Source organism: Nesoenas mayeri (genome assembly GCF_963082525.1).
Source record: "Nesoenas mayeri genome assembly, chromosome: 3".
Taxonomy (NCBI): Eukaryota; Metazoa; Chordata; class Aves; order Columbiformes; family Columbidae; genus Nesoenas; species Nesoenas mayeri.
In genome coordinates this window covers 96,120,278-96,146,584 of record NC_137544.1, presented here as the reverse complement: position 1 = coordinate 96,146,584, position 26,307 = coordinate 96,120,278, and the positions used below count along the sequence as shown (strand labels likewise).

The 26,307-nt window shown below is 39.5% G+C and overlaps 1 protein-coding gene across 1 annotated transcript in view; it reads left to right on the top strand.

Annotated features, from left to right (window-relative positions):
• Window positions 1-26,307, top strand: part of KCNH1 (potassium voltage-gated channel subfamily H member 1) — a gene marked incomplete at both ends in the record, with an annotated part of 180,444 nt that overhangs the window by 49,915 nt on the left and 104,222 nt on the right. Inside the window, one exon of the mRNA XM_080342918.1 lies at window positions 3,533-3,962. Within this exon, the coding sequence (XP_080199044.1) occupies window positions 3,533-3,962 (430 nt within the window). The remainder of the gene's footprint in view (window positions 1-3,532; window positions 3,963-26,307) is intronic.

Genomic DNA, 26,307 nt, shown 5'->3' with positions numbered 1-26,307 from the left:
TATTTATCAACAACTCTATGCAGGTATCAGCACTAGAATCTTTATTTAGTGTTATTCAGTTACTTCAAACAATTTGAAATATAAGTTTGTGTGAAATTCAGCATTTTCTGCCATATTTGACTAATTGTTGCCTGTTTAAGTGCTGCATGCAAGTACTCCCTGTAACAAAATATGCTAAAAATATACTATTTTTTTACCCTGGCCATTTAATAGGTTTCTCACCTTCTGCCTACCCCCAGGAGAAGGTTTCTGTTGGATAGAGTACTAACAGGTGGAACTGTGTCTGAGTAAAGCAGGTGCAGGTAGGACTTTGTGGGGTAGTACTTAGTCTTATACTTTCCCTCACTACCACACAGGTGTTCCTTATGGCAATCCTTCAGAGCAGAGGATTTTGGGGTGCCTGTTTGGGACCCACGGTGCAATTTCTAGCTCTTTATGAACTGAGGTTCATCTCTTTCCTCTGGGCAGAAGGAGCTCTGGGTGTCTCCTCCTCTGCCTCTCAAGTTTATAGGAGTAGCAGAGCTAAGAGTGTGGGACACACATCAAGAGGAGTAAATTGAGTTCAGGCTCTTGTGCGTGACATTGTGGAGCCATCTATATGATAAAAAACATAAAAATAATCTGCCCTGACAAAAGCATTGCTAGTATAGTTCTATTTTGGAAAGTGGTAATCTAAAAATGTCAATTTTGAGTCCAGCAGATCTATTCCTGTGATTATTAAAATATTGCTTGCTAAATTTAGTGACAGATAGTACTGTTTTAAATTATTGGAGAATTAACTGTTTTTTTTTTTTCTACTGTATCATCTATGAAACAGTCTATTAAGTTTCCATTGTTTATACCCATTTGAAATTCTGTCACTTAGAAATTTTAGAGACAGTTATATGAATAATTATTTCCTTGGGCATTTCTTACTCCTGATATTGATCCACTTAGAAAAGACAAATCCTTCCCTCTGAGGAAATCAAATAGAAAATACTGTTAATGCTGAAATAAAAACAAATGTGTTGGGATATTTTTTTAGCTTTTTCTGAACTTTTAGAATTTTATTGACAATGCAATCTGGTGAAATATTGTGACTAATTTGAATATTAAATACATCCTTTCAGTGCAAGCAAATCAAGTATGTATTTTCTGTAAATAAGCAAGTTCTTTTTTTACAAAACCCTAGTTTTCTCTACATCTGGTCAGAATTTGGTAGAATTACATTCTCCCAACTGATGCAGTTCTGTCACATTTTCAAAGTTTATACAAAAATTCTTTTAGTGAATTTCACAAGGGAAATCAGAATAAGAGTATTCTGAAATCCTTAAAAGTTTTAAATCTAATTTCAAATATTTAATTTTGCATTCCCGTTTTTCATATCCAATTTCATAAACTCCCCCTATGTAATTTTTTCCCCCTGTAAGTATTTCTAATCCTTGACTTTTTTATTTATTTATTTATTTATTTATTTATTTAAATCCCAGGGATGAGTTCTAACTTAAAAAGAAAAAGTTTTACACCACTATTTTTGAGCAAAAATAAAACCAGTATTTAGAATATTGGGATGGAAAAATTTCCTACCCTTGCCTGAGACTTGTAAGCCCTGCGTGATTAAAAAGGTTGGCTTTGCGACTGAAGCTAAAAGGAGGCCATTACTGGATGCCTCTCAAAATGTAAAACATTTTTGTTCCCCCATTAAAGTTTATAAAGTGGAAAGGGAGAAATGGGCATTGGTCCCAGGGAAAATGGCCAGAAGGTTGTGTTGTAATGTTAGAATGGGGATATTTAGAATCTGGAGGCTATGTGTGCTCCGGGACTTGTATGTCTAGTTCTAAAATATGGTTATCATGTTACAGTTTTTTGCGTTTTCCTCCTTGCTCTTCCTCTCCATACTGAGTGTTCAGCAGCACCTGCTTTTCGCCCCCCAGCAACGAAGGCCTTTTGCCTTCTGTCTCCTGTTCTCTGAATCCACATCAAGGCTTTGCTCCATTGTTTACAATATGAAACTGGGTATAGAATGAATGGGAAATGGAAATCAGCTTTTACTTCATGAAGGAATTTTGCCTCAGTGCGTTGAGAAGTTTCACATGGATAATAATGAAACTAATAGATCGCTTCATCTTTTCTAGATTTCTGCAAATATCTCTGATTTAAAGGAAGGTTGCTTTTTTTTTTTCTTTTTCTTTCTCATTCTTCCTTTTTACTCCTCTCCCTCAGTTTTGTAAGATCTTGTCCAAATACATAATAGAAATTGATAGTGTGTTCCCAGGTAACAAATTACATCTGTCTCTGAAAATGAGTCAAAGTAATCATGACAAATTCATGAAATAAAGAGGAAATGCATTGCTGCAGTCCTGGGGAACATGAGTCAATATGCTTTATGTAATTATTTAATAAAACATCTCTTCTAGTACCAGCCTAAGATACTGAAGCAGTTGTATTTATACAGGAATAAACAAACTTCCAGTAAAAGCTGGTGACCAGAAGTATGCAATTATGCAGTTCCAGAAATACTCATTAGACCAGTCTGCTTAAATTTTAATCAGACTTCTATGTATGAAACAGTCTTGATAAGAGAGAATAGAAAGGATTTTTATGAGAGGTTATCCAGTTCTTTTAGTGCCCCAAATGGCTTTGAATTTTTCTTTTATTTAACTTCTTGTGTATGGAATTGCCAATGTGGCTAAAAGTTAACAATACAAAAGCCGACGTGCTGGCTTAATTCTGTTTTATGGGAGCCATATTCATATCAGCACAAAAATACTACACTGATAACAAAGCTGTCATAAAAATAATATGATGTGGGGGTTAGACAGTGAAGTATTTGAAATAGTTAAGCTTTGTGTAGTCCATGTGCGGAATGTCAGAGGACTGATTATCAGTGCGTGAATTTTTATATGAAAGTGAAGTCATATGAAACACATGGTTACAGTGAAAAATTACACATCACCATGTACTTGCAGTATTTTTTTTTGCCTTCCTTATTTATCTTCCTGGTATGTCTGAGCTAAATACTGTGAACTGTGTTATATCTGAGACCTAAGAGAACATGTGTTGCCCAGGATCATAATGTTAAGTCAGAAACAGCCGTAAGAGATTCATGACTCCAGGTGCTGGAGTGAATTCGGTAAGTCTCTGGTTATGTTTCTCTTAACCTTAGTTTTGTATAGTTTAATGATCAGTGACTTCCATGTTTATTTTCAGTCAGCCTGAGGTAGCATCAGGATGCTCAGGGGCAGTCTACTTGCAGAGCTGGACATGCAATAAATAGCCTGTTGTTTGAGGCCTTCACGAATGTGTTTGTAGACCTATTCAAACAATTTGAGAGTCCAGAGAGCAGCTCAAAAATGTTAGTGGATGAAGACAAGAGTTCACATATCCATCGCTGGAAAGGGTCACTAACCTTTTAGTGTTTCAGGGTCTCTTTTTTCAGGTGTTATCTGCTAACCATCTATTTGTAGTGGATCACCTCGTGTCTTTGGAAGCCACAGATAATATTATTGCTTTCATATTAAATTCTAATGGTCACTGTTCTTTATCCTTCTAGGGCATCAGTAGCCTCTTCAGTTCACTTAAAGTGGTCAGGCTACTTCGGCTGGGTCGCGTAGCTCGGAAGCTGGACCACTACATTGAATATGGAGCAGCAGTCTTGGTTCTGCTGGTGTGTGTATTTGGTCTTGCAGCACACTGGTTGGCCTGCATTTGGTACAGCATAGGAGACTATGAAGTTATTGATGAGGATACAAACACCATCCGACATGAGAGCTGGCTCTATCAGCTGGGGATGTCAATAGGAACACCTTATCGCTTTAACACATCGGGCTTTGGAAAATGGGAAGGTGGACCAAGCAAAGATTCGGTGTACATCTCCTCCTTGTATTTTACGATGACCAGCCTCACCAGTGTTGGATTTGGGAACATTGCTCCAACTACCGATGGGGAGAAGATCTTTGCTGTTGCTATGATGATGATTGGCTGTAAGTATTAGAGATTTTGTTTCTCACACGCACAATGCCAAACAGCTGTGTGTTATGAATACTGATACTGTAAGAACATCTAGAATCATGTCAAATGTTTTTATGCAGCTTAAAGTATTTTTAGTGGCAATATAGTTATTACACACTTTCTTACCGGTTAGTTTTAAATCACAAGTGGGAGTATTGCTGTGACTAGCAAAAGTTCAGTCATTTTGGAAGCGATATTCTGTCAATATTTTTTCAATATTCTCCTGTAAATAAACCATAAAATGTGTAAGGCCTGAAGTATTAAAAATTAAAGCACCAGAGTGGGCACAGACAACCTTTGTGCCTCCATTTAGTATGTGGCAAAAATCTTTGTATGTGTGAAAACTGTATATACTGGACAGGTGCATCGGTGAGTACGTCTAAGAGCACCTCATAAGGAAGAGAAAACAGTAGCTCTTTCGAGGCCACAAATTCTGCTATGGGCTGAGCATACAGCCCTAGGACAACCTGGATGATACTGGCCTTGGGCACTTCTGGCTCACATTTCCTTGTCGCAAGGGATTCATATTGCCAAGCTGTCCAGCTTTTGGCCACGTTGTGTCACTTCAATGCAGGATCTGACTCAAAATGCCTTGATAGCTACTTAGAGTTAAGAACCATAGGTTGGCCACTGTTCAAGTAGGTCGTGTTTCTCTAGATATGGGTGGAATTTGAACTAAAATAAAGAAAAAAATTCTACTTTGCACATGGAAGAGCATATCATTGTATGGAGAAAGAGAGAAGATTCTGGACATCTAGAGGAGAAAAAAAGTCAATCCTCAATAAGCAGAAAGTTAAAACCAAATATATAATGAAACTCAATTAGCAGCACAGTGCCTGTTATGGTAGAAAAGTGAACTTTTGATTCTGATAAGTCATTTTATAGGAACACTGAAATCATGTGCGCACATTATGTGTGCAGTGCTAAGCAGGCTGTGTAGGGATTGAGACATTTTAGCTATAAAAATTGTCGATCTTGCTCTTCTTGTTTTTTCCACTGCTAAGAGTCCCATCATCCTAATAAAACACCCGGGCAGCAGAAGGGAAATTTATATAAAACTTAGAGACAATTACATGGTTTCCTCATGAGAAAATGCATTAGCCAATGTAGCAGTGTAGTACAAAACAGGCTTCCGAACCTATTTCCTGCTGAAGGTACCTGTTTAATAGGAAATATCCTGACCTTTCGCTTATTGTTCATTGGATTATGCTCATGATACTACCTAGACAAGAATAGCTACTATTTTTCAGTGTTATTATTTAGTACTATGAATACTGAAAGAACATAACCTTCATAAAATCAAGAATGTACCTGTGAGCATATTTTGGAGTTGTACGTGCTCCAAACTCTTCATATGAAAATGTGGTGGAAGGAAACTGAATTTATCAAATATTAACATTGATAGATATCTGCTATGAATTCTACAATGACCTTTAATTTCAGCAAGTTGTAAAAAAAGGGTTTCTAGCAATTTTAAACCTCATGATGAATGCAAGCACATTTGAGGGAAACAATTTTGTTTGTATCTGGACTTCTGGAACCTTACATTTCTAACCCTGTAACTGTTTATCTGACCACCTTTAGCTTGTGAACAACTAGTTGGAAACCATTAAGACTATTTGCAATATATGTTTGTGGGAATGGCAACTAAGTAACCCAATCTTTGAGTTTAGCCCTTTGTTTCTGTAGGGTATTGATTACTTTCAACATGCTGTAGTTTTGAGCTGTGATCATTCCTAGGATGGGAATAACAAAATGTATTTGTTGAGTTTGCAGCTATTTAGAGCTTAATTGTTGACAGACGTTCTTCCACCATAAAATTTTATGTATAAATAACACTGTGTTGCCTGTAGAATTAAGCTTTCAAACACTGACCTGAGCTTGAACTTGGGCTATATCAGAAGGATTTTGTCAGATCTGTTGGGAACGTGAAAGGTACATAGCAAACATATGGGGGATAGATGTGGGGGAAGGGAAAGAAGTTTCCTGGCTAAAGCTTTTGCACATCACTCAGAAAAATACATATTTGTCCCTGGCCAAGTAACATGTTTGTTATGAGCTGAGCTTATATCATAGTTGGTGACTACACATTCCCTTTATGGTCCTCGTTTTGTAGAAGTCAGATCGCAAAGATTTGCGCATGAGATGGATAGCAGCTGTGGATGTCCAAAGCATCAAAAATAAGCAATTTCAAATCAGTTCTGCTACTGTGTTGCTGCCCACCAATAAAAGGAAAGGGTATATGATTTCTTGTTTATACTTTGCTGTTAACACTGCATTTATTTTAGCAGCTATCTAGTGAAGCATTCTCAAAAGCTACTGCTGTCTTTCAGTCGCACAGGGAATGCCATTTTCTTTCCATGAAGAGTGCAGAGAAAGCCTGTTTGACTGTCTAAAATTTTACTCCAACTGAAGATAGGTGGGATTTGCTGAGCCCAACCTCAGACATGTCACTCCATTCACTTCTTCCCTGCTAGAGGTGAACTCTTTAAGAACTATGTGAATTTAGCTTGGTTTTGAAGTGGCTAAGCAGTCTTGGCAAAAATACATATCTGTATATTTAAATAGTCCAGTGGAATAAATAAAGTCATTTTACCTCCTTTTCTGTATGAAATGGAAACAACACTGTCACTTTTTCTTTGAGGATGTTATTGCTTTTGTTTAGTTGAGTAAGACAACATGTTAACAAGATTGGGTTTGAGATGCCAAAACTGCCACTATAGTGTCATCAGAAAAAAAGAGTATTTGGGGACAAATGTGTAACAGCCAGCATTAATATTTCAAAGTGATTTCAGAAAAATTTTACTTTCAATAGGCTGGCAATTTTTAATAGGAGGGTAATTTTTTTTTTCCCCTTGGGCTGATTAACCTCCTGTGAATAAATAGTAAAACTTCCAGTAATGTGATGGGGACAGATTTAGATAAGCGGAAAGAAAATGGTAACATTTCCTTCTCTACATGCATTTTATGCTCTGCACTTTTTCAATAGCACTGTGCCAAAAACATAGTGGCTTGTTAAACAGTACTGTGGCCAGCTAAACCCACAGTCACTGTTTTATTAGCAAGATCACCTTTGAAATGTTCATCTTCTCTTTATTTGTAAAAGAAACAGAATTTTCTTGAAATGGAGATGATGGTCAGCATGTGTGAAAATTTCTGTGACCTCTGCCTTCCTTGCACGGGTGGTATGTGTAGCTGCCCTACAGGAGGTTATGGTGCATGTTTGACTCTAGTGCACAGTGAACACTTGCCTCTCACTTGTGGCTGACAGAAATCACAACAGTGTGGTTCTTGCTCATTCTTGGATCCAGCTTAGAGTCATAGCACCTCCTTTCATAGAATCATAGAATATTTTGGGTTGGAAGGGACCTTCAAAGCTCATCTGGTCCAACCCGTGCCATGAGCAGGGACATCTTCAACTAGATCAGGTTGCTCAGAGCCCCGTCCAGCCTGGCCTTGAATGTCTCCAGGGATGGGGCATCTGCCACTGCTCTGGGCAATGTTTGGACCCTGCCTCTAATATTTGGTGTCAATGGTCTGGACTTGTGAGCTATGCAGCAATGGCTTGGTAGGGGCACTCAAGGACTGCTTCACTGGAGAGCAGACTCTTGCTGCTCAGTGAACTTAAGAATAAATAAATTATATACTTGCATGCATACATTCATAGCAGATGTGATAATATACATAGAGAGTGCACATATATTATTGTGCTGAAAAGAAGAAAAAGAGAGCATATGTTTTTTTACATGTTTGATATTCTAGAATTATTTTTAATAGAATGGATTTGACTGTGTAAAGTTCTTGTATCTCTGGAGAAGGCTGGACATGGGTGCTGCCCTCAGAAGCATTGCCAGGTGGCACAGTTTTGCAAGGCTTTCTGGTCCTTGTTTCTAGTAACCTTAGTTCTTAGTTTTGTTTTGATTTACTTGGTGTACTGGCTGAGTATCTTGAATAGTTTCTGGGGTGGAAAGTCTTGAATTACAATACTTTTTGCTCTGATCTTGGAGTGTTGTCTGTTGAACATCTCTGTTTCAGGAGAGGAGTTACTATGTAAATAAGTGCTTTGAAGACATTTATTGCTGTCTCCTCCACGGTCAAACTGACTGAAAAGCTTGTGGTACAGTCAGCACAGGACTATGGTGACATCCAGACAAGACATTCCTGTCAGAAGGGCTCAGAATATTAGAGGTATTTGAAAGTGTAAGCAATTCATAACTAGTGTCCTTCCAAATATATTTAGTATGTTGTGCATAGAGAGATGGAATTAATACTCTTTAGTCATTTTGCATCTTCTGTATGACAAAATCTGTTTTTCTCTGCTGTTCAGCCACTGATATATCCCCTTTTGCTCACTGCTTACTCTCTGTAAAGCTGATCCTGTGACAGAAACACGTTTGCATTAGATTAACTCTTTGTAGACCCATTGACCACTAGTAACAGTACTTTGCTGTAATGGCAGATAGCTGTTTAAAAAAGTAGGTTAAGACTGCTTCCATTTTCCTTTTTATTCAATCTTTCATTATGGTAAATAATAAATCCAGGTAACTTTTAATTAAAAATTTAGAGAGAGCTTCAGTAATATACCCTGGACTAGTGGGAATTTTGGCTGAGTTGAGTGCAAATGTTGGCCTAGTAAAAAATGTATGATATGTGAGCTTGTAGAAGGAAGGCTGGGTATGTCGTGTTAGCAGTATGTAGGCACTGGGAAGGGGCGATTGGGATGAATAAGCTATGTGTGGGTATTGAGCCTGTGGGGCTGGCTGGGTTGGTTGGTTTTACACTTGGGGCAAAGCATAAGAAAGCATGGGCAGTGGCTCCAGTCTCTGCTTTGGGGCTGTCTTCTGCAGGGAGGTGTTCTTGTGCTCTCAGATGCAATAACTGCACACTCTGTCCTACTGACCTCATTGTGGCTGCAGTGTTCAGGGAGAAAGGGTTTTACTGTTGGTTGTTTTGACATGGTTATGTGCAATTCCTAATTAGATTTTTGTGGGACCGCAGCATACTCATCATGTAGCCCTGGGGATGTATGGTGCATCAGCCATCTCCACCGAAGGGTGACGTAGGTAGGTGAAAAATGCTCTTGATTCTTGACCTCAAATAATGCACATCTGTTTAGGAATAACAAATTATTTTAAAATAGAGATGAATCCAGTGGCTGTTCTTAAGGATTTCTGTTCTGTGGAGGCTTGGTGCTTCTGATAAGATACACAATTCATATTACTATATAGCTGTTTTTTCTGAACATATGGTAAATTACAGTTTTGTAAAGTAAACTGTCTTCTCATCTGTCAGTGAGCTGACCTGCATGGTTTTGGATCACTTTATTTATTGACCGTATGTGTATATATAGAGAGAAGTATGAGTGTTAATACTGGAAGTAAAAGCAATTAGCTCCTCAGCTTCATTTTGAGTGAATCAAAACATATTTGCTTATCTTTTTTCACAGATGGGCACTAAATTGCTAATTAATAGGGAGTATGTCTACAGACTGATCTTTCAGAGAGGCAGATGTTACATAAAACCAGGTTTAAAACCACTGCCTGGGTCTGTGGAAAGGCATAGTTTCCATTTTTCATACTTGAGGAGAAAAAAAGCCATTTCAATTTTTAGTTTCTTCCCTCTGGAGATATATGCCTCAAAATAACAGTTCTTGTATATTTTGTTCAGTGAAGCTGTCAGGTTGGGTTGTGTATTGTTTATTTTTCCTAAGCAATAGCAGAAACCCAAGGACTTTCATTTGCAGTTTTCCTATCTGGGCACTGTGTCAGCAATCCCCATGCTGTGCAGGTGGAGTAGGGATGAGCAGTTCTAAAAATGCTTTGCATTTTTCACTTTTAACATACGTTAATACTTCTTGATGGATCCTTACCTATCTGGATTTCGAGCAACTGAGCAAAATCTATCATTTTTGGAGCCTTTTGTTAGTGTTTTCGGTTGCAGTGAAAGATCCTGAGATTTGGTGCCCGTTCACGCTAAAGTCTCCTTGTTGGGTAGGAAATTCCTGGAACTACAGGGCTTGACTCACCCGAAGTATGAAGTTCACCAAGGAAAAGGCACGTGTTTGAATGCTAAACACAGTGTCCTGTGAACACTACAATTAGACCAGATAGTGAGAGGCATTCTGGAGAAAGAACAAAAGTAGGAGTTAAAAGGTCAGACTTGAGGGCACACATGCTCACATACTGTAATAAATTTTCAGCCACTGAGTTCATTAATCAAAGCAGACCAGAGACCAAACCCACTCCTCTTCATTGGTCTTGTACAACACAAGCATCGTGTAGTCCTGCAGCACTTCAGCTGTTATTTCTGATTAAGGTGGACATAGATCCCAGGAGTGTGGAGGAGCTGTCTCAGCTTTGTTCAGCTTTGTCTGTGAATAGTTTCTTTCTCATTAGACATAAAAACAGGAATGAGGATAATATTAAGTAAATTTCAAAGCATAATTAGGTTAACCCATAATTAGGTAAGCCCTCATAACATGAACAGCTCTCTGAACTATAAGAAATTCTTGGTGGCTGGTATTTTGACACATGGGTCAGTGTTGCTCCTTCACAGCAGAGCAGTGAACTTCGGTGGTCCCCAGCAGGGTAGGAGGTGTTCAGAGGTTCTTGTGAACAAGGATAGCCAGGAACTGAGGAAAACCAGACTGTTCTTATCAAAATAAGTGAACAAAATACAGATGCATTGCAGCATCATTTGATGATGTTCCTGACATATGATTGTCCCCTGATAATGCAGTTCATCAGCTGATAGAGCAAATGGATGTGACCATGCTGTATGGGCACTTACCAAACACGTAACTAGTGTAAGAGAAGCATGTGTATCCCTAGTACCTGTTTTAGGGATTGGTGGGCAGAGGCATGTTGAAATTGGTTTTGCTGGAGGTTAGGGGCCTGAAACCAAGGGCCAGCCATATGCCAAGCGCTGGCTAGATTTGCTGTGGATATCATTCAGGGGCTGCGCACAAACACCTAAGAGACTTCAAATCCAAAGCAGCATTTTCTGTGTTCATGGTTATTGCAAATGTGATGTTTTGATTTGAGGACATGCTGGGAAAGGAAAAAGAAACCTTGCCTTGCAAAAGTGGTCTCTTGGATACCTGCTTTTTGTCACTAACCCTGGCAAGATTACAAATACCTTTGAGATGCCACAGGCTTCTTGCTAGCCACTGAGGTTGCAGTTGGCATGCTTTCTACATAGCTGATAGTTCAGCATTACTTTTCATTCTCATCTATCTTAGCCACCAGCACCACTACTCAAGCTAGTAATTCCTCATTTAAGGACCTGGATTTATTTTATTATTATTTTTTTCTTTTTAATAGGTAGCAACAATCTTTCCAGATCTATTCCCTCACCCTTCTCTGCTGTGCTTTATTACTTGTTTGAAACCTAGTCATGATATTTGAAGAGCTGGTGTGTTACTGCTATAATTGTTAAGAAACTGTTTAGGATTTCTGAATGTTATTTTGCCTGGATGCTTTCCCCAGTAGAATGAACCACCAGAAGTGCTGTGGGTAGGTTTCTCAGCTACACCAAGTTTCAGCAAAACAGAAAGGCCAACAGAAAATGTGGATAGAGTTTCTCAGAAGGTTAGAAGGAGGGTTTGGATATTAGGACAAGATTTCACCTGCTTGTCTCTAAAAGCGAGAATACCCCATTTTTTCTTATTAAGAGTAAAGAATGAGTAAAACAGTATTTAAACAAACAAACAAATGCATCAACAAACCTAAAATCCCACAAAAAAAGCCCAGAAAATTAAAACCAAAAAACCTCCTCCCCCCAAAAAATACAAACCCACAACAAAAGACCCCTACCAAAACCCCAAAGTCATTGTGATTAAGGGGAAAAAAAAAAAAGGTAGACAACATTCTGTTAGGCTTTTTGGCTGTGTAAACAATCCTTCAGACAGCCGAGTCCTAAGGGATACATTTTTGAGTGAAGCACACGGGTATTTCTCATCAGTAAGCATGGAACTGCACCAGGTCATGGTGCCATTTTCAGACCCGCTGACGAGCCGAAGCGTCTGGCCTGCACAAGACCCTATCATTGATATTCCATGCAGACAGGGCATGGTGAAGGGATGCGGTCAGTGCTGACACACTTCACAACGCAGCAGGCTCCAGACTCTGAACTGTAGCTCTTAAAAGTTGCCTCCTCTTCGGATAGGGACATGCGAGGCCTGCAGACTTTTTTTAAGCATTGCTTCTACTGAAATGTAAAACACTGGTGTCAAAGCCAGCAAAAGGGCAGGCTTTAGGTGACACATATGTAAATAGCAAACTCCTACAAAAATCATCATCTCCAGGCTAAGATGAACTGGAAGGTTTGTTCAGGTTCACAGCACCAGTGCTAATGCTGTAATAAATCTGTCTGAGCTAATGACTGTGGCTATAGGAGGAGTGCCCCATTCATATGGTGTTAGTCATCTCCTCACCACAACACACTTCAAGGAAATATTTATAGAAGAAATAAAATGGGTTTTGTGAGTATATTAACATGGTAGTACTTTGTTTCCTGGTCTGCTTTGGGGAAACATTAACTCTGTGTGACGTGTTATTTCTTACTATGCAGAAATGAGTAAGCAATATTCTTTTTCTTGTTTTTTAAAGTGTGTATGTCCAGATTAAAGCTAGATGAAATTATTGCTATCAAACTTCCTGCAAAACAAAATTTGCAAATGGCCAGGGTAAATTGCCTATATACTTTTTGGTTGTGGAAGAAAAAAAGAAGATAAAAATTCTAGAGGTATATCACATATATATGCCTGATGAATTGCGCCATGATTTGTCATCTTGCCTTAATGACCTTAAAAATTTCAGGCTGTACTTCAGCCAAATGGATCTAGGGGATAACCCTACCTCGGAACATACTATAATTTAATTGCTAGAACAGTGCCAGGAAATTTTATTCCAAATCGCTGTCAGTGTCATGCAAATCCAATCAAGACAGTTTTTGAAGTGAAATTTTTGTGAAAATCTTTAATTCTTAAAGTTCTTACAATCTGTTGTCTCCAGCAGAGCTTGTCCAGTGTCTTGGAGAGCAAGGTTAACTTTTGAAAGCACTGTAAATGCAAATGTAGAAAAAATAGTTAGTTCTGTTTGACAGGAGAGATGATGAAAGCTGTAAAATGTTAATGATTTGTATTTTGGGGCATGTAGGGGAGAGCTCACACTACAGTAATTATATAGATAATTGCCTTTTTTCCTCTTTGTTAGACAGTGTTTCTAAATTTTTACCTTGAATTATTTAATAGTAATGAGGAGGATAAGGAAAACAAATAGGTATCCCAGCTGTGGGTATCTCTTTCACCTAATATTTTTCATATCAGATGCTTATTAGTGCAGAATTTTGATTTCTTTAGGCTATTTCTAACATTTATTCCTAAAGTTGATTTAAAACATTAAAACATGCTGGCTCTTTCAAACTTTTGTCAGTATGTGCAACCAGCTTATTTTCAATTCTGGAGGGACATCATTAAATCAAGTTAGTGTTTGAGAGGGAAGTGCCTGATGCATCCAGAACATGGACTGAAAGGGCAGAGGAACATAAGAGGAATATTTCAGGCAGGTGAGTCAGGGGATAATAAATGAGTGTTTTGTTTCCTATGGAAAAAATAAAAACAAAAACCTTTCAGGAATCTGCAAGAGACATTGTGTTTTGAAATGCAGTACAGCAGTCCTGGGGTTCAGTTTATAATTTTATTCTTAAATTACTAAGGCATACAGGTATAATCTAGCATGAATTGTCTTGTTGGAATTTTATTCTGGACTCCCACCTGTGAAATTGTCTGAATACCCATAGTGCACAAAAAGTAGACAGATTTGTCTTTCTCTTTGCAGTCCTGGGAGGCCTTTCCCTAAATTGCAACTCTTTGTGAAGGATAGAAATCTTGGACAAAGATATGGTTTTGCATGAGAATGATCTGTACTTGGAAATCCTTTCTAAGAAAAATCCAGCTAGATACGCATGGGAAAACCAGCAAAATAGCACATTCAGTCATATGACACATCATGTCATTCATCACCTAATTGGAATATGACAAAAAATCTGAAGCATCTTCTAAGCACCTTTCACTTCTGCATCAGCCTCAAAAAGGATATAGATATTTTACTGTCTAATTGCTGTGAGACTCAGACCTACCGTAGGTTACAAAATTTTGGGGTAGAAACAGCTTACCTAGCTGTAATATGCAAGCGGCTTATGAATAATGAGATGTCCCTAACCGCTCAGATGAGCTATCTCATGACATCTGGAAAATGAATAAGGATTAGTTGTGCTTGCCAGATTAGTGAATTTTAATGCATTTGGCTGGTTTTGTATTTTAAAGAAAAATTTGCCAGTTTATAAAGATGATAAGTAATGGTCTAGAGAATATAGATGCTTCTGTGGGTCATATGTGGTTTGTTTCCTGGAACTGAGAGAAATATTCTAAACTCTGAAATATTCTAAATCTGAATTTGAGTTGCTCTCTGAAGTCATATCATAAGGATCAGCAGCCTGATGGAAGAAATTCTGATCTCCTGAGAAAATATGGAATATATGTGAAAATGTCAGTATCTTTTATCCACAGTACAGCAGCTCTTGCTGCAACTGGTGTGAAAAATGTGGAAGGAGACAAGTAACTTCTTAATAGGCCGTCTTGCCTGGAAGGAAAGTAGAAAATGTATTTTTCTAACCAAAGGGGTTTTGACAGCCAGTAGAATCTAAAATCCTAACTGGTAAATTCTTCTGGTCAGACAACAGGCAAACCTTGCCCTTCCCTGCCACCATCTCAGAAGCAAAAACAGGTTGCTTGATAAGTGTGGATGAGTGGGATGATTCATGGTCATGGTTCTGTAGTTCTTCAGTGTTAATGGAAAAATCCCGAGGGATTTTCCCTACAAAAAAAAGGAGGAGCTGAAGTTTGGTAACATCTGCTGAGTGTTCAGAGGCCAAGTTAAAGGAGAGAAAATTAGACTTCAGATAAAGAATTAATTTCGGTCTTTGAAATGATACTTGAATGAAGTTTTTTTTGAGAGTTGCTTTCTGGTCAAATTAAGATTTACTACAAAAAAATTGAAAATAATTCCAGGTTTTTCAGATCATCCTGGTCCACAAAGACCTTAAACAGTCTCAGAGCTTCTAGGCAGTTCATTAAGTGAATTCTAAAAACCATAAGCTTATTTATTATAGTTGCATCATCTATTGGTAGTTTGTACTTTTAGTACTTTTTTTTTTTTTTTGAAACAGAAAACTTGCTCCAATTTTGAATGAACGCTATTTAAATTCACCTTTTTCAAAATCTGTCACACCTTTCATCCTCAGAGGACAAATGAGTGGAATTCTACCTCCTAATGGTCAGGTCTACTTTGGCATTTTGTGTGTGTGGCTCTGGACAGAGCGTGTCCTTTTGCATCAAACACACAGGTTTGACAATGGTTTTGTGTTGTTAGAAATCATATCCACTGAGGACAGTTCACAGAAGTGCACTTTAAATCTGATGTGGCCACTCTCCTATTTCCAGTTCTCTTTCTTCTAATGGACCTCCAGTTAGTTCTTTCTACTTTTCGCTCACTTTCCTGCATAAACCTTCATTTCTGGACCTGTCATGGCTCTGACATTTGCCATCCCACACTAGCAGCTTCATCCTGTGTTGTTGTGTTGATTTGTTTAGGTGGGTTTTTTTTTCCTTTCGCAGAGAGAATTTCATAAGAAGCAAGAAATTGGAAAAGATATTAAACTTGCCTTGTTCTGTTCATTTCTGTTAGAGAGGGAAGTTATTTTAAGCTGTAATTCCTTGAACTTCTTATTCCTTAAACGTTTGTTTGACTTTAAGCTTGTCATTCAGTTTGGTGCACTTGAGTGCAGAGGGAAGGGAAAGGAAGGTGATTTCCTGTATTGCAAAGATGCAATTAGGATCTGACTTCTTGATTCACTTTTAATTGCCTTTTGTTTTGCGTATTTTGATTCTACTTATAATTTTTTTCATAAAAGCCTTTCTTCATGTGACTGGGAAAATTATAAAATCAATTTTATTAGGAATTAAGTATGCCAAAACTAATGTATCAATTAAGTATGCCAAAACTAAAATTTCCAGGAACTGGGTTTCTCATGCTCCTTGCAAATAAGTTGACTGCAGGTCAACAATGAGGTAATGGCAGCAGAATGTGGGAGGGGAAGACGAGCATTTCTCTAGAAGGGAGCCATATTCCCCCTAAAGTTAGCAGCCTCCTGTGAAAATCATAGAGGAATTACCGAACAGGCAAATTACTTTGAGCAAACCAATGTGTCATGTAGGTACCACACTGTGGACAGCAAAAAGGAGAAGACCTAGCTCTGTGCCACCCTTGGCTTATTATGTTGTTCTGACCTGCTTGTGCATAGAACATAATGTCTAATGCTGCTTTGAACCTTCATGTATATAAAAAATGTAAGTGACAGGAAGCTGTGTGAGAAGCTGTCTGGATGAGGCCCTATAGTGTGACGCAGGGGAGCTGAGTCTGGTACCCAACTGAGGTGTTAACTTGTGGTGGTACATTCTGTAACCTGCTGTCCCTTCTTTGTCCTTTTTATGTGTTTAAATTTTGTGCAGGGGGACAGGGAAAGACCTCAAAAGAGGTAATATGTAAGCAGTTTATGCTGTTAACTTGAGCTTGAAGTTTTGCTAAAATGCAAATAGGTGTTATTAGAGATACACACCACAATGGCACCCATGTTAGTCTACCCACAAATCATGACCCGTAAGTTCTCAACCAGCTCCAGAACCTTCCCCAGGCAGAGCTCCATGCATCCAGCTGCTCTTTCAAATAAAGGCCAAGTTCCCTTCCTCAGTCTCCCAGCCTGCCCTTCCTGAGGACCCTGTATCCATCCATTGCAGGACTTCAGTTGTGTGAACCATCCCACCATGGCTCCATGATCCCAATGAGGTCATCTCCCTGTGGCTGTACGTAGTCTTGCAGTTCCTTCTGTTTTTTCCCCCTGCTGCTGCAGTGGTCTAGGTGTTTCTGAGAGGTACTCAAGCATGCTGATTACCCAGTACAGGCTGAGAATGGTACTGGAATATGCTGTCTGACTATGAGGGGAAACAACAAAAAACCCCCAAAAAACCAAAACCACCACCACCAAAAAAACAACACCAAAAAAAACCCAAACACACCACTACAACAAAACCAAAACAAAACAGGAAAAGAGGAGTGGCAGGTGGGTCAGAATTTTTATTTTTTCCTTGCTGGAATAAGACAGCACACTCTTTGTGAAAACTACACTAGACAAATCAATCAAAGCTTCTCCCCTTGTGTTTAGAAGTACTGGAACAGCAGTACCTGTGAGGCAGAGATCTATATGACACTGCCAAGCATCTCCTGGGGTATGACTTGAAGCTGCCAAGTGGATGCTCCTGTTTTCCAGTGATGGCATCAGAAGGTTGTTCTTTCAGGGTGGTACAGCTGACCATCTGTTTTTTTGGCTGCTGGTGGTCTGTTAGTAAATGCACTGACAGGTGTGAGATGGAAATCTACAGCTACCGAGTTTCCCTTGTTTCTTTTGCTGTCCTGCTGGGGTGTGAGTGGGTGGACAAAAGGAGGCCTTGAAACACTGAAGTTGAAATTCAGGTTTCTTGGTTTCTTCTTTTCCTTTTCAAAGTCTTAAACTGTTTTTTTTTTTTTTCTTTTGACTGTTTCCCAAAAAACCCAGAAACTTACAGGGTGCATTTTACAATGATTGTTTCCTTATACTGGTTACGGACCTGTAGGCCAATAGATGAACAATATTTCTGTTCTTCGGTCTTTGTGGCTGAAAGATCAAGAAGCATGATGCTTTGAAGCAGATAAAGACTTGAAAAAGGAACTTGAGACACTTATTTACGTGAGGAAGAGTACATGCTGGGGCATGAGATAAGTATGGCCAGTTGACTGTACTGATTTTATCAGGTTTGATTATTGTGCTGTACAAAGTATATGGAATTCTGATTGTGATTATGCCAATATAAAAGATACCTCCCTTCATGAGGGTGTAGTTCAGTCCAGGATGGAGTTCTCGTTTGAATAAAAGAGTATGCAGACTTCAATAATCCAGAAGAGTAGAGGGAAGATGAGTGTTTTATGTGACCATTGTGTTGTAGCACTGGGCAGCCAGACATGCAGAAAACGCTCTCAGCCATTACCAGCTTGGGTTAAAATAGAAAATACGATGCAGCAGGCAACTATAGCAGAAATACATTTGAATGGTTGAGCATGTGGAGTACTGGTATGAATGCAAGGGTCCACAGCACAGAGAAATGTGCAGTTTGATAGTTCACTGGCTGGTGCAATACTGGGGCAGATAAGACATTTGGATAAGCAGAGAAGGGAAAGGAGATTGAGTGCAGCCACGCTTCACAAGCTGTTTGCCTTCTGTTGGGAGAGTCAGCAGTCTGCTATGAAGCTTGTCCTCTCCTGATGCATAGGGCGAGTATCTGTGGTAGAACTGGTCAGGAACAAAAGTAACTTTCTAGCCTTGCACAGTCTGCACAAACACGCATAAATCAGTGTTGATGACATAAATACTGTCCTCGTAGTTATGTATTTTCCTTCCTACAGCTGTTCTGTAAGCCACATGATGGCTGTAATTTCTCTTCAGCAGAGATTTAATATGAGATAATATAAGAAATGGAGAGCAGAGGGGAAGGAATCTGGGAAAGCATTTGGTGGCTGCAGATGAATGAGAAATGCTGTTTCCTGTAAGCTTTTGATGTTGCGTATTGCCAGGTATCCCATCCACTATGCAGATGTAATGTCCTGATTCGGTAGGGCTTGAGAGGGGTTGGGCAGGAGTTTGTAGGCCTAGGTTTAAGGTAATACTGCAGATCGCTAAGAGTTTGATTAATCTTGGGTAAATGGACAGTGAAAGAAGCTGCTTGCAGGAAGAAGACAGCATGGGTGGAGAAAAAGAACAAATCTGAGACTGCCTTGTTTGTACGTGTATGGGTGCTGCTAGTGTTGCTTTCCTCCTGTAATTGCTATCTCTAACCTCATACTGCCAGACAGTACTGCTTTATACTTTAAAGGGGAAAGTATCTGGTTTTGTACCATTTTCTATGCAGCGATGTACAAAACGATTGATACCCAGTAATGGTTGCCTGAGGCTGGACAGCCAGATTCCCCACGACTTGCTAACAGGAAAGTTTTGTCCTTCAATAGCTGTGTAGTAGTCATTCTGTTTTAACAGCTTGGAGGATCTCGCCATCAGGCACCGGTTGCTTGGTGGACTACTTGCATTCCTGTAAAGCAGGGCTGCTTTCCGAAATGACCTGCTGTTTGAAGTGCCCGATAATTGCAGGTCATTTTAGGCACTAGAGGATTGCTTGTTTCTCACAGTTCAACAGGCTATAGATTCATCTCAAGTGAAAAAAGTGCACTTGCTGTAATTACAGCTGAAAACCAGCAAGTTTCCTCTAGAGTGTCTGCTGAGCCTGTGCCCAGGGTGGGCAGGGAAAGCAAGCTGTTCTTCCATGCCCCAGTTCTCAATTATCAGGTCCTCTAGAAGAGAGAGGGCAGCATATAAATGTGCCAACAGAAGGAAATAATCCACATGCAATCCACAAAACCTGTTTGCCCTAAGGATGAGATTTTACATTCACACAGATTTCTCCCGTGCTGGCTCCAGTGGTGCTGTTCCACAAGCGTCCTGGGGGGAGTTTCAAAGGCTCTGGCCCCACAGGAGCTGCCAGTCTTTCGAGAGCTTTTGCAGTAGAGGAAGGCAAAACATCTGTTATTGAAGGGCTGGATTTCTTCTGAGGTTGACTCAGAATCTCTGCTTGCAGATGCACATACTCTTCCTCATATATTACATTACTGGGGCAGATTTTCAAATTATGTCAATTTTGAATGTTCAAACAAGAAATTGCCTGTTGACAGAATTGGAGACTATTTTGTGTGGTGTCACATCATTTTTCTGTTAAACCTTGGCAAGTTATTTTGACCAATATTTTCATGGGTGAAATTCGTGTTTTAACTTCTGATTTTCTCCACTTGGTACAAAACAAAACTGACTTTACATGGAAAAGCCTCTGATACAAAATACAGCAGCTCTGCGTGCTTAGCACCTATAAAAAATACAAGAAACTGGTCTTGAGAATTCGAAGCATCTATTACTGGTGACCCACTGGAAAACCCTGACCTTGGAAGACAGGGAGTGGGTATAAGAGTACTAATATATGATTTTCAGGTTAATAATGTACATACTTAGATGTCAATGTCACCTAAGCAGGATGTTTAATAGTAAACATCTAGGTGGGATTGTAAAGTTAAAATGTGAATGACAAACTTTAAGAGAGAAGCCTAGCAGCATAGGCTTATTCTGCCACCTTAACCCTCCCTAGTTATTTGTGGAAACATCTGCACTTTCAATGCTAGTGTTAATTTTTCTGGTCCCGCCAGGAAGGAGCTGCAACTTGCAGATACGCAGTGTCTCTAGTGAGACAGATGACTGCACCTTCCCAGTATCAGCTGATAAGCTTAGCACTGATACCTGTGCAACAGCAAGACCATTCTGTGCTTCTGTATTCCATGTGTGATCTCGATACTGTTTCTGCATTTAAACATTGTGTAGTGAATACACTGGGTATGCTGTAATTCAGACTGTGGACTTTAAAAATTACAATCAGACAAGTAAACAGAGCGTAACAACTATGATCATCAATTCAAAACAGCTTGATTGGACTAGTGTTTTCCCATTAGAAAAGGAAAAAAACTCAACCCCCAAACAAAGAGCTTTTTTTACTGATGGCTTTGTGCCTTCCACAGGCTGATGATGTGTTTTATATTATTGCTTGTGCTCTGAGCCCTTCCTACCATTTCTGATTTTACTGCTATTATCTGTCTGCTGCCATCATGATAGTATTAGAAACAAAAGGCAGCAACATCTATAATTAGAGTTATCTACACATTTTATTTCTATTTTCTGTTTGACTCATGTTCCTAATTTTCTAAATCTTTCAATTTCCAAGCTGAGATAATCGAGGTCAGCCATTTCTGATAGCAAGGGTGTTGTTTGTCCATTTCACAAAGCAAGATTTTGATCTGCAGAACAGATATATAAGAACAGTAGGGCTGGAAATTGAAATTTGGCAGCAACAGAATACTCACAGAGCAGAATTCTTGGAAAAAATACAGGCATTCTTTTGAGAGATACTAACAACATAAGGATCTTCAATAGTGACCCATTGGAAAATGCTGGAAAGCCACACAAGATTATGCAATTACTACGCTTGCCATATACATAGTTTAATGTCAGTAGAACTGCTGAATAGACATAAAAATTATATGTATTGTCTCCTCTGGATGAATCACAAGAGAATGAATCATGGAAGTGACAGGGAGATACCTGACTTTAGTGTGACTCAGGAAAAGATGGGCCAAGCTGTGTTGCTATGCACAGGTGTTTGTTAGCATGTCTGTCAGCCAAGTGTGAACTGGTGTATTTTTTATTGTCTAAAGTTGGAGCTCTTTGTGCTATTTTATTTGTGGAGATTCTTTAAAGCATCTTCCTTTGTGTCATCTTTTGGGAAGTGAATTCCCTTCTGCTGTGTTTCTCTCTAGGCCACTGTGATACCAAGGAGTGCTATGTGTGCTTCATTTCAGGCACTGATGTTTAGATACGTGGGACTGGCAATTTGTGAGTTCATTGATAATGTCTGCATGTTGCAATTAACCTAATTATGGGTTAGATTACGTTAATTAAACTCTTGTCCCAGACAACAGCTCTTTAATCATTTGCCTTCAGGTTTGCCGTCACTTGGGGTCATTATGAAGCCTGTGGTTTTGGGTTGGCAGAGTTGAGTGATGATTGCATGCTACTGACACCAACAGTGCACTGACTTTTTTTCCCCTTTAATCTTAAACTTCATCATTTTAAAACCCTATTGTCAAACTTCAAATGCTATTGATCAACTTCTTTACTGCTCTTTGGAAGCTCTTGAAGGTATGACACTTAGGGTGTAGGGAGAGAGCCTTTTTGTACTAGTTTACACCGATTTGCTTTTTGGTGCATGTGTGCACATTGTATTATGATTATGGATGCTGTGCTGGGTGTGCAAACCCTGAGAGAAAAATTAAGCCTTGCTTTGCTCCTGTAGCAATTTTTGTTTTCGGTACAATTAGCTGTTTTGCATCACAGCTTGTTTTGGAGAGCTGTTGACTTGTAAAGGGGCAGGATTTGGGAGCTGAGCCATAATGGATCCATAGTCAGCTTTGGCAGAAACAGCAGTAGCATAGCATGACAGGAAAGTGAAGGTCCTGGCTTTGGGCTTTATGAGATATTTCCATCTTTGGTAGTCCTATTGAAATGAGCTGTGAATTCTGGTGTTTCTGCTGTTTTTATATAGAAAGTCTGCAGAGGTCTGGTGTAAATCAGTAAGCATGTAGATTTTCAATGGAAAGCACTTTTAAAGTTTATTTCAAGATAGAAAAGTAGCATCTTTGACTTCTTGGAAGTAAATAATGGCAGAGACTCACTGATTAAATCTTTCACTCTTCAATTCTGAATGCTTCTCCTTGTTGAGCACTGGAACAGGCTGCCCAGGGAAGTGGTTGAATCACCATCCCTGGAGGTGTTTAAAAGACATGTAGATTAGGTTCTTAGGGACATGGTTTAATTCCAGTGTTACGTTAATGGTTGGACTCAATAATCTTGAGGATCTCTTCCAACCAGAATGATTCTATGATTGGTTTGTCTTCTACGTGGAAATATTGCAGTGGCTGTTAATTCTCATTACAGTAGAGTCAGTATAGCAGTTCAGTGTTTGTCAGCCACAGGGTGCCTGGCTGATGCTCTTCGTGGGGTGACCATGAGGGAGAGAAGGACTTGATCAGTGAAGAAACTCCTTTCCTTCCCCAGTCATCATGTTGTCTAGTTGCTTGTCTCTGTGAAAGCTCCAGCCTTTGGACTGGCTTTTGAGACCAAAAAACCAGCAATTCAAGCACAGTGCAAATGTTGAGCTGTTGAATAAGAGCCTGGTGATAGACTATATCATTTAGTGACGTGGTGGTTTGTGTTAGTTCTTCTTGAACTGAGCAGCCTTCTCAGGGGTACTTTGGCAGGACCTTAGAGGTATAACGAGGTGTGGACATGTGGGGGTGGTACTAGTTTTAGAAATGAGGTGTGTTGCACATAAAGCCAATAGTAAAGGTTTGTACCTAGAAGCTGAAGATCAGAGATGGCATCTAGGTCCACCTCAGCACCTGTAATTCAACCACACGTGTGTCCCCTCACAGCAATTCATTGAACACATAGCTGGGAAGCCTTGGCCAGATTGTGGCTTTCCTGTAAGCAAGGGGAAATGTAGGTCTTCTGTGTGGACTCTTAGCTGACTGAAAGCAATGAATAAATGGTTACTTTAGCAATGTAAGACTCTAACTCTGGTGGAGTGAGTTCTGTGGCAACATTGATGCTGCTACATCTTTTTCAGAATATCTCAGGTCTTTTAAATTTGAATACTTGAGCACATGGACTTGTTTGTCCATGACCTTGTAGAAATTGTAATAATTTATATGCGTATAAAAATTTCCATGCTGATTTTGTAGAAAGTTTTTAGTCTGTGCGAACAGTGTCAGTGAGTGTAAATGAAGTGAAAAAGGAAAGTTGGCAGTTCCATGCAAATGTGTGTGCTATGGAAATGTCGACTTTCCTGACGCTGTACCGCTAGCTTAGCTTTTAATGCTCAGGGAATGAGCAGAAAGAACTAATGCAGGAACTATGTTGTCTTAATGGTGGATTATGTGAATTGGTGATTAAAAAAAAAAAAAGGAATATAGCCTGTGTATGTAAAACAAGTATTTCTAGCTGCTGATTTTGGGGTTCTGGTCTTTTGGGGCCCCATGTCATTTGGCTTGTTTCAGCTGAGGATTCCCTGCAGCTTGAAGTATCAAGCCTCAGGTTAGAAAGATCGCTTTTCAGAACTGAGAAGCATTTTAAATTGATGGCACTTTTACAGTGAATGCCTTTCCAGAAGACTGAACAGCAGCAAGCCTACAGAAGCAAATTCCTTTATACAGTGCCTTATCCCTGTGATTGCTGTGAAGATTAAATAACTTCAGAGTAGGAAAAGTTTGAACGACATTTGCCTTGAGCATTCTTGTGCGGTGCTTTTCTAATGAGCTCCCACACTTCCAGCTTGCAACTTCTAGTATTTAAAGCTTTCTCTGTGCTTTCACTCTTATTTTAATGGTGATAAAGTGTGTGTATGTGGGGGAGGGTTAATACTTTTATTAGCAGTTGTCCTTTTTGTGTGCAGTATGAAGCCATGTGTTAAGGCAAGTAAGGGTTTTATATTCATTGCAATTTAATTCTGTTCTAACTTTAGTCTAACTGGAAGTATGAGTCTAGCAGACAGTACAAGAGTAGTATAATACAGGAAGGAAAAAACCCCTGATAATGAACACTCAAACATTCCGAAGTATTTTTTCAAACACTTCACAAAATATTTATAAATGTTCATGAAACTGCTAAGACAACGCATTCCCACTATTATACTGCTGTTGGAAACTCTAAAGGACATTACTCATCTTCTAAGGCTGAGGAAGAGGAGACTGTTTGCAAGTACCAACAGAAGGAGTCAGGACTGGACATTAACTGCTGAAGATTTTCAGGTCACGTTGGTCATCATCTGGAAGCAAAAAGCATATTCTTTATGTGTCGGTGAGATATAAAAAGACTTCCTTTAAGAATCTTCTGCCTTGTGTGCGATACACGTATGTGTTTTCTTCCTCCTGTACTTGGATTAGGAACACAGAAACACATTCCAATAAAAAACGCTTTACTGAGCAATTTCCCTCTTTCCTGTACCCCTCTCAGACCACACTAATGTGAAGCATGGAATGGGGCAGCATTTAGAAGTTTGGGATTTCGCACCTCTGCCTTGTCAGTGGTAGAAAAAGAATGTCAAATAGGAACAGCTCTTAGCCAAGACAGATTACACATCTGGGGAAAAAGGGAGGTTCAAGATGTTGGCAGCATGCTCAGAAGAAACAGTATCTCCTCTCCTTCCAGCTGTGGAGCAGTGATCTCTAGATGGATGGATGCTGTCCCTCATGGCACAGCGATGAGGAGAATTTGGGCAAGTGAAAATGCTCTCAAGAGATTTGTGGTTGTGCTCTTGAAGTTCTTTTCTGCCAGTATACAGGGTAGCACAAAGGACTTTATCCCTTCCTTTCACATCGTCATTGTGACAACCTGTTTACTTAGGCTTTGTACGAAGGATACTGTTAAGGCCCAACGTTTTTGTTCCCTTTAGTGCCCTCTGTGATTCTCTCTGGATTTGTTGTCCAGTCTCCTTAGCTTGTTCTAAAGTGTTCATTTTTTCATCTTTCTGACTTATTGCCTAAGCTTCCAGCATTGAAAAAAAAAAATGGAGAAAAGTTAATAAAAAATATAGAGTATTTGATTTAAGATAAATAAATTGTTCATTTTCTTATATTTATTAGCTTCTAGCAAAGACAACAGTCTCACCATACTATTTGTTACTACAGGCACTGTGGTTTTTGATCTGACTTGCACAGTCTAAATTTTCTTGCATTGCAGTCACAATGCCGACACTCTTCAAACACAGCTTTTAGGGATGCTTGTTAGCCACAGCTCAGCCTCCTACTGCTGCATTTCACTTATTGATCTTAGTGAATAGCATCCTCACTCAGTTTCTTTATTAGGCAGGCTTTTGTTACGATTTCTTTTTCCTGGAGAAATGGAGATTCACCCAGAGACAGTGTTTCTGTTTTCTCCTGGGAGCTGGTTACCAAATGTTCAGAGAGAATCGGTGCTTGTTAGCCTCTCGGAGCTGCAGAAGGTTCTGGACACAGAAAATAGGTGTTATGGCCTGCAAAGGGAATAAGCTGATTGGCAAAGGGTAAACAAAAAGGTGAAAAAAAAACCCTAAACCCTGCTCCTTATCTCATTGGTGCTGATAAATACCACAAACAGTGCGGGAGCCAGTGGGGGCCAGTGCACAGGGGAGAGGACCTGCGTTGGCAGGTTTGGGCTGCGTTCCCAGCTCTGTCACACATTGTCCCATGTGACCTTTTGCAGACTGCTCCCTGTGTGTCTGCTCTGCCTGCCTGGCCTCTCTAACTCTGCACATCTTGCTAGTACAGACTGTTGGTTACCAGGCTCTGTATGTACCATACCATTGTGTGCCTATTCCCTCCCCCTGCAGGGCTACAGAAGTGTGTCTTTTTGACTTTGAGCATATTGGTATCCAGGATATTGGCAAGCCTGTCCAGAACAGTGGTATTTTTCACTAGTTCAGCTTTTGTTTGGTGTTTTGTGTTCCACGTTCCTAACTTCACCTACATTCCTTTTCTGCTCCTC